Source organism: Pteropus alecto, unplaced genomic scaffold (genome assembly GCF_000325575.1).
Source record: "Pteropus alecto unplaced genomic scaffold, ASM32557v1 scaffold61, whole genome shotgun sequence".
Classification (NCBI taxonomy): domain Eukaryota; kingdom Metazoa; phylum Chordata; class Mammalia; order Chiroptera; family Pteropodidae; genus Pteropus; species Pteropus alecto.
The window spans coordinates 15,428,156-15,437,013 of NW_006434835.1; the positions used below are offsets into that span (position 1 = coordinate 15,428,156).

The window sequence follows — 8,858 nt, forward strand, 5'->3', positions numbered from 1 at the left end:
GCGGTGTGTGTGGTGGGGTGTGTGTGTGTGTGTGTGTGTGTGTGTGTGTGTGTGTGTGTCCATCTGTCCTCCTAGGTGTTCCTGCGAGGCTCTGCCTGGAATTTACCTGGCTGCTCCAGGGGAGCATTTGGCAGGAGGGCAGTGTATGGTGCTTCAGGCCAGGTCACAGACCTGCAAAGAAAAACCTTCCAGCCCAGATCCCTCTGGGGACCTCTGGACGCCCCTGGTCCCTCTAGGGCTCTTACCTTGTACTTGGCTGCAAGCAGCTCTGTGGCCTGCTGCTCACGCCGCAGGTCTTCCAGCATCTTCTCCTTCTCTTCTAGCAGCTTCTGCTTCTCCTCCAGTAGCTTCTGCTTCTCCTCGCTCACCAGGCTACGGTCATCCTGGATGGCCGCCTTCTCCTCCTCTAGCCGCTCCTTCTGCTCCTGCAGGTAATTCTCCATGTTCTTGTCCAAGGCCGACTCCAGGATGGGCTGGGGCGGGCGGTGGTTGTTGTTGTTGTCATCCTCCTCTTCGGCCACCCAGGCCTCGATCACAGGGCCCTCAGGGTACCCGGCCGGGGCTGACACGGCCTTCTTCCTGCGGCTGCTCTTCCTCCGGAGCCGCTTCCCCAGCATCCCCTTCTTCTCCAGCTGGGCCTTCAAGCGGGCGATCTCTTCCTGGAATTCCCGCAGCAGTGTGTCTTTGGGGTCCTCATTCACCCGGGGCTTATTCTTGATGTTCTTGGCCCGGTTGGCAAAGCGCAGGGTAGAGAGGCTCTCGTCGTAGCTGTGAGAAGCTGGCCCCAGGGTGGCCACCATGATGGTCTTGGCATTGCCCCCTAGAGAGTCCTGGAGCAGCCGGGTCAGCTTGGAGTCCCGGTAGGGGATATGGGTGCTCCTGTTGCCCGCCAGAGCAGCGATCACATTGCCCAGGGCAGACAGTGAGAGGTTGATTTTGGAGGCTTCCTTTGGCCTTTCTCCACCACCACCGCCCCCTCCACCGCCGCCACTACCGGTAGGCTGTGTGGCTGTCCCTCCAGCTGTGTTGGGGCCCGCCTTGTTTTGCCTTTCACTGCCAGCCAGGTCCACCAGGTTGAGCTTGCCCACACGGATGTGGTCTTGGCCATCAGAGCCACGCTCACTGCACTCCACAGTGATGACAAAGATGGCATGGGAGCGGGAACTGACTTCATTCATGTGTGTGCTGCCCACCGCCCGGGTCTGGTTCCCCAGGTTCATAACGTGCTCGATCTCCTTGACATTCTTGGTGACAAAGGAGGAGAGGTCCTTGATGTAGACGCCCGTCTCCGGGTTTTCCTTCAGCTCCAGCCTCTTACCAGGCTCCTTGGAGAGCAGGTCTCGAATCTCCTCCTGGTAGATCTCCAGGTAGGAGGCCCGGACCAGGTACTGCTGGTTCTGGGAGCGCGAGATGTGGGTGAAGATGTGCTCAAAGGCATTGGGGATGACCCCGCGAAGCTCGGGCTCCACCCAGGTCCCCTGCATGGTGTAGGTCTTGCCAGTGCCCGTCTGGCCATAGGCAAACACTGTGCCATTAAAACCCTGAAGCACCGAGTCTACCAGGGGCCTCACGGTTTCATCATACAAGTCTGCCTGCTTGGAGCTGGCATCATACACGGCATCAAAGGTGAAGGTCTTGGGCAGCTCCCCCAGGGCAGCACGGGGGTTCCGCAGAGTCACCTGGCCCAGTTTCACGTCCATGGTCAGGATCTGCTCGTGACCAGCAGCCTCCTCCTTTCGGCTAAAGGGGCGGCACCGGGCCACCACCTTCAGGGCCTCGCTGGCCTTGGCTTTACTGGCCATCTTGCTCCTCTGTTCTTCCCGCCCCGTGGCCGGCTCTGCAGCCCGGGCGGTCCTGTGGTCCTCCCTAGGTAGGTATCAGCAGGGCCGGCCCAGCCCCCAGGCGCCACTCTTCAATCCGCATGCAGCCTCCGAGGGTGGGGATGCTGGGAGGTGGCCCCGCCGCTGCTGCAGTCCGGGCCTCCTCCGCTCTCCGGTCCTCGCTGCACCCGCTGGGCAGGGAGAATTAAGCAGAATCCCCGGGCAGCCGCGGGAGCTGCGCCGGCCGAATGGCAGTGCCCAGAGCCCGCCCCATGCTGGGGCAGAGGAGCGCTGCCGTAAACAGCTACGGCAACAATGAGAGAAAGGAAGAGGAAAATGGGATGGGGCGGGGGGTGGGCAGCAGAGCTGTCTTTTTCTCCTCTTCTAGGGATCCATGGTGGGGGCTGCAGGTCCCGGGCGGCCAGGGGTCCCGGCCCTCCTGAGAGCAGAGGCTCACCTGGAGTCTTCCCCCGGAGCTGGGGGATCATTCATTGCAGCCAGCGCTGCTGCTGCTGCTTCTGCCTCCGCCTTCCCTGCCGCCACCGGAGAATGAGAGAAAAACAGAAGGGGATGGGGCGGAGCAGCGGCGGCGAGAATGATGTTGCCGCCGCGCTGCGGCCCCAGCTAAGCTGTCCGGCTGGGGTGGGGTAAAGGGCGGGGCCGTGGGGCGGGAGACACGAGCCGGGCGCTGCCGGTGCGCTGGAGACAGGGGTGCATCGCCGACCCACACCCCCGCAGACCCCTCCGTAATGATAGGCTCCTGTGCCGACCCAGGTCCTGCGCCCACCAGGCGGGTGCAGCGCAGCCACCGCCCGCCGTCACCCCACTGGGCCCGAGCATGCTGGGAGTTGTAGTCCTGCCTTTGTTAACCCGGATCTGGCAGGTTGCTGCTGCTTTCGCCAGCCCAGGAGGACCCTCCCTCTCTGGCATGTAACCCCCTCCCCCTTCCCTGCCCCGGAGTGTCTGCTAAGGTTGCAGCCTACCTGGTGGGGGAAAGAGGGTCACCCACCACCCAACATTGTTCCCTCCACAGCCATCATCCTCCGTCTCTTCAATGCTCCTGCCTTTCTGCCTGCAGACCAGTATGTGTTACCCACCCCCACTTCAGGGGATTGACGGGTACCCTAACTCCTAAATGTTTTTCGACTCTGTCCTCTCTTCTTCCTGCCCTGGTTTACGTCTGGCTTCTTCGTTTCTCTCCTGGACGACCTTCCAGCTAATGCTCTCCTTACCCTTACCTCTTCTCAGCACATGCACCCTGGTCCTCACCCCCCCTCCTCCACCAGCCTTCCATATTGTATAAAAGGCTCTCCATCTTCTGACTCCTGCCTAACTTCCCAGCCTCCCCTAAGGCTACTCTCCTGTACAGAATCTGTGTTCTAGACATTAATTCCTTCAAAGAGTTATCAAGCACCTGCTAAACCCCAGGCCCCATTCAAGCAGCTGGACCTTCCTGTCCTCAAGGAGCTCACATTTTGGGAATCACGTTTTGTTTCCTTAACCAGCTGTGCTGTGCTGCATCTTTGTGCCTTTGCCGAGAGGATCCTGTCACCCTTCTGAACTTGGTGCCCTGCCACTTGGGCAGTTCAAGCACCTCATCTGTGAAACCTTCCCTGACCAATGTCTTTTACATAGCAGAGACACAGAATTTGCATAAAACAAAATTTGTATTCCAGTTTCAGTTCTGATATCCAACCAGGTGACTCTAAGCAGTCACTTACCTTGCTCCAGCCCTAGTTTCCTCATCTGTTTATTTAAAAAAAAAAAAAAAAAAAAAAATTTGGATAGGGGGAGAGAAACAACAGGGAGTGGTTGTGAGGCTCAAATGAAACAATCTATCATGAAGTATCGTACCAGTGAAAAGACTTATTTTCAAGCAAGCCCTTAATAACGCACATGGCCTTGGATTGCCTGCTAGTTTCTGCTTCTTTGAGCATCCTGGATAGGCCAGATCTGCACTTGGTGTTTCTCATTGGGGTCTTCATATTTTTTCCTGTAGGATACAAATCAAGTATAATTCCTCAAGTCCAAGAGCCAAGCCAATGTCCTCCTACCCATGTTCCACTCTGCAGAGAAGAGTTGATTCTGTGGCCCAGGTCCTAGTTGTCCTTACCCGCCATATGAGGTCCAGATCAAGGAGATGCTATGATCTGAAATCTTGAGGTCCTTTTCATAGAAGCACCAGAAGAATCTGTCCACAAAACATTTGCAATCATGTTATTCTCTAAAGGGCCTAATCATTTCATTCTTCATCTCTACAGAAACTATCTCCTCACCTCTTCCCCATCTTCAAATCCCTAGGGCCTAAATGCCAGCTCAAATGAAAGCTTGAGGCTTAGCTGGTGGCCGGCCCACTTCTAAAGTTTTCTGGCCTTCCTCAGTCCTCTCTTTGATCAAACTTAACTGCTTGCGATTAACTTGGCTTTTAGACCAATTACTGGGTGGAGTTTTGGCTTTGCAGATTAACCTCTCTTGGCTCTGGCAACCTGACTTCTAGATAGACCATTTGGCTCTTGAACTATTTCCTTTTTGTTCTTGGCTTTGGTTTTTGGACTACCCTTTCTCTGTTTGGGCTAACTCGCCTGACACTACAGCACTGGATAAAAGAGATCCTGGCCCTATTCTCCTGGCAGGATGCTTGCCCAGATCCTCCGATGTGAGAGGGAGACCGGATTCCCATTGCTTACAAAATCTGTGACTCTGAGTAAATTATTCAGCTTCTCCGAAAAGCTAGTTTCTCAGTGGGAAAAGTGAGAATAAGAATGCTGCCACTCATGAGGATTATGTGAGATACTGTATGTAAAAACTCCCAGGGCATAGAAGACATTCAAAAAACAGCAGTTTTCCTTCCTTTTCTCTGTTGCATTCAGGTTGTTCACATTCTTTGTCTTCTTTTCCGCATTGTCTTCAGCCATCCTTCCTCCTTTCACCCTCTTCCGCACTCAGGTCTCTAGTCCCTCGGGTTTGCTTAAGGTCCTCCAAAACACATCATAGTTTTTCACATCTCCATGCTTTTACTCATGCTGCTCCTCAGCCTGACATGTCTTCCTAACTTTGTCCCGTCTACAGAACCTCACCTTCTATTTATTCTATCATTGGATCTTATATGGCTTCTACTCCTACTGCTCAACAGAGATTGCCCTTACCAAGGACATCAGTGAACTCCATGGCCAATTCTAGTGGGCCCCTCTCAATAATCCACTTCCTTCTTTGTCAAACTCTCACTACTTATGGTTTCGATGACCCTGCACGTTTCTGGTTTTCCTCCTATAGCTAATAGGGGTTCTGGTTGCTCAGTTTCAGACTCCTTAACTGGTTGATCTCATTCAACCCCAATGAAATGAATGGATGTTCTAAGACCTTCAAGGCAGGAAAATGAGGAGGAAAAATAAAGGTGTTACAGTAAGAAACTTATAGAATGATTACAGTTAATAAAGTATTATCACATATTTCACTCACTTGATCCTCACATCAACCACAGGAAAGAGGAAAATATTAATATCCCTATATCGTGAGGACTCTAACCTGCAACCCTTGGGGTCTTTCCCCTATGCCACAGGAAGAGCTTACCATGGAGAGGGCAGAACAGTTGCTTCTCAGTCCTAGTATGAATGACAGTTCCATTGGAATTTAGACCCATCATTGTTGGCTTGGTAGGAAGAAGCTTCTTTCACTGCTCTTCCTTTGACAATGAAAGTTCTTTTTTCCCAGGGAATTCCCATACCAGACTCTTCTTCCAGTACGGTCCCAGTAACAGCCAGGGTGAGATTATGCTACGAAGACAGAATTAGCTCTTTAGTAATCCTGGGCCTACAAATTCTCATATACAAGTAATTCAGGATTTGGGTTTATGCTGTAAAACCATGGTCTGCCAGCAGAGGGAGATATGAGTATGTGACAGAATCATGGGATGAGATCCAAATTTCTGGGCTCTCGATCACTGTGACATTATCTAATTCAAGAGACCCCCAGTTGTGTCCAAGTCTAGATTACTAATAGTTCCTCTTTCCTTTCTCTGTAATTTCCTTTCTCTGTAATTTCTGGTGAATAGAATTTGAGTCCACTCCCCATCTCCTCCCCAAAAAGAATAGAAAACATTGAAATTTTAAAAAGTCTGAATATTGAAAAAGCACTGTCCTTAGTAGTTACCCTTTATTAAGCACCTAATTAGGTGGGTTACAGATGCTTTAGTTAACATACTTAGCAGTATTGGGACTGGAGTCTAATTTTGCCAACCCCAAAGCCTGTGCTCTTCCCACCACCATATATTGGGCCCAGGGGCTTAGCTCTCAACCCAACCCCTTCCTAAACTAACTCTCCCTTCTTTCAACACCCGTTTCAACTCCTGCCTCTTCAGTAGAGATTTCCTTGCCTCCTCCAGCTTCAGGAGTCTCTTCCTGTCTTTACCTCCTGTGATGATTAGTGTCTGCTTTTTTTATGGTGTTATCTATGAAAATATTCTGTCTCTCCAACTGGATTTCTTCTGTCTAAGTTCTGCCTACAAAATCTATCAATTCTGACTCCCAAACACTGCCTGGTACCACCACTGCCACCCTAGTCCACGCTATCTTCATCTCTCTCCGGGACAGCATGGTCACATTTTAACGAGAATGCCTGTTTCCACCTCCCTGCTATCCCTCCTCCACGGAACAGCCAGAGTTTTCTTTCTAAACGATGAATCAAATCATACCACTTCCTGCTCTCAACCTTCCAATGGCCTCTTATTACTCTCAAAATTAAATCCAAAATCCCTTACCAGGGCACATAGGCCTTCCGTGATCGGGTCCCTGGTTACTTCTCCCATTGCATGTCTTCGTACTCTCCCCTTCCCTCACTCTGATCCAGTAACACTGGTGTCCTTGTTCTTCAATCCCGCGAGCACATTCCGGTCATAGGGACTGTGCACTTGCTCTTTCCTCTGCCTGCAGGCTTTTTTCTCCCATGGCTGCACATGGTTTCTCTCCCTCACTTCATTCAGTTGTTTTCAAATGTCATCTCAGAGAAGCCTTTTTGACCGTTCTTCCTAAAATAGCTCTTCATGACTCTCTTACCCTTACTATCCTTTTTCTGCTGTGTTTATTCATAGCACTTGTCACAATATGACATTCTAGATGTTTCTATATCTGTTTATGAATTATCTTTCCATTAGAAAGCATGCACCGTGGCAGAATTGTATTCTGTATCCCAGTGCCTAGAAACATGACCAGTTCCTCATAAGCCCCCAGGAAACATTTGTTTAATGAATAAATGAATGAATGAAGATGTTAATAGCCTTCGTGATCATCATTTTGAATGGCTGCTTAACCTAATGTAAATTATTTTTTTTGTTGTGGAATATTAGGTTGAACCATATGAAATCACCATTTTTTGTAAGTTAAAAATGGTTGAATATCGGCAATTCACGTAATTCAGTTGAATAAAACACTCAGGAAGTTGCATTACATAAATATACTGCTTAAAGAATTATTATAAAATGACATCCCTGTACTGACCACCTTGGCCAAAAATAGGACATGGACAGCATCCCCGAAGTCCCCTGCAGTCCCCTCTGCAGTCACAATTCTGTCCTTCCTCTCTAAGGTAACCGCTCTCCTGCCTCTTACGATAATCACTCCCCTGCTTTTCTTCGTTCTTTTGCCATCTAAAGAATACAATTTTGTTTTGCCCATTTTGAGCTTTCCATATAAACTCATCCAGTGTGTATTATTTTGTACCTGGCCATTGTCTGGTTTCTTTTATTTGAGAGATTCATCCATGTCGTCTGTTGTGTATAATGTTACTATTATATAATATTTTGTTATATGACTATACCACCTATTGTCTGCTTCTGATGGACATTCGGGTTGTTTACAGTTTGGGGGTTTACAAGTTTGCTGGTATGAGCATTCTTGTTCATGTCTCCTATGCACATTGAACACATTTCTGTTACAGATATACCTAAATGTGGAATTGCTGAGTCATAGGGAATACATATCTTCAACGTCAGCTGATGATGTCAAACAGTTTTCCAAAGTGGGTGTGACACTTTGCACTGCCAGCAGAGCATGAGTTCCAGGTGCTTCACATCAGAACCAACACTTAATATTGCCATTCTTAGTTTTAGATATTTGGTATCTCGTTGTGGTTTGAATTTGGATTTCTCTGATGGTAAAGTTGAGTGTATTTTCATATGCTTATTGGCATTTCAATGTCCATCTTTTGAGAATTGCCCCTTCAAGTCCCTTGAGTATCTTTTCACGGAGCTGCCTGCCTTTTTCTTATGGTTTTATGAGTTCTTTTATATTTTGTCTTTGAGCCTTTTGTTGCTTATATTCATTGCAAATATCTCTGTGGTTTGGCATTTCATTCTTTTCATGGTGCCTTTTTATAATCAAGCTTCCTTTATTTTAATGCAGACACGCTTATCAATCTTTTTCTTTGATTGGCACTTTTTGTGCTTTAAAGGACTCTTCCTCTATGCCAGAGTCCCAAAGATATTCTATATTGTTTTCTAAAAGCTTTGTAATTTTGAATGGATACTTAACTTTGTAGTTTCAGTTCCTTCTTCCTATTGTTGCACATTTAGGCTGTCTCTTTTTTGTGTGTTTTAAACTGGGTTATGGTGAGGCAGAGGAATACACACATATCCTTAACCTAGAGCTGCTCCTACTTGGAGAAACAGCACCCCACGGGAAAATAACAGGAGAGAGGATGAAGTGAGTGCCCTCTCAAGGTAGGACATTCAACCCTCTGGGACTGGAAAAAGGAAATGGAGGGTGAGGTAGGGGGGATAGTAATTGCCAACTTGCCCTACTAATATTCTGGATTTGCTCTTCCTTGAATTCCAGATTGCATCTCACTGTCCGCCCGGCCATCCCTCGGGAATGCTTGCCATCATCACCAACTGAGGAGAGGCTCTTACAGCCCAAAGTCAGGAGACCTGGGCTGAGGCCAAACTCTGGCCACCTAGGCATTTGACCTTGACAGGCAGAGCACCTGAATCTTTCTGCCTCATCAGGCTCATATGGAGATCAAGTCCTGCAACTCCAGACTGTCCGT

The 8,858-nt window shown here is 49.1% G+C and overlaps 1 protein-coding gene across 1 annotated transcript in view; it reads right to left on the bottom strand.

The window, feature by feature from the left end:
• KIF3C (kinesin family member 3C) overlaps nt 1-2,624 on the bottom strand; it is a 31,857-nt gene extending 29,233 nt beyond the window's left edge. The window contains exon 1 of the mRNA XM_006910291.3: nt 246-2,624. Within this exon, the coding sequence (XP_006910353.1) occupies nt 246-1,802 (1,557 nt within the window). The 5' untranslated portion in view covers nt 1,803-2,624. The remainder of the gene's footprint in view (nt 1-245) is intronic.
• Nucleotides 2,625-8,858: the final 6,234 nt, after the last annotated feature.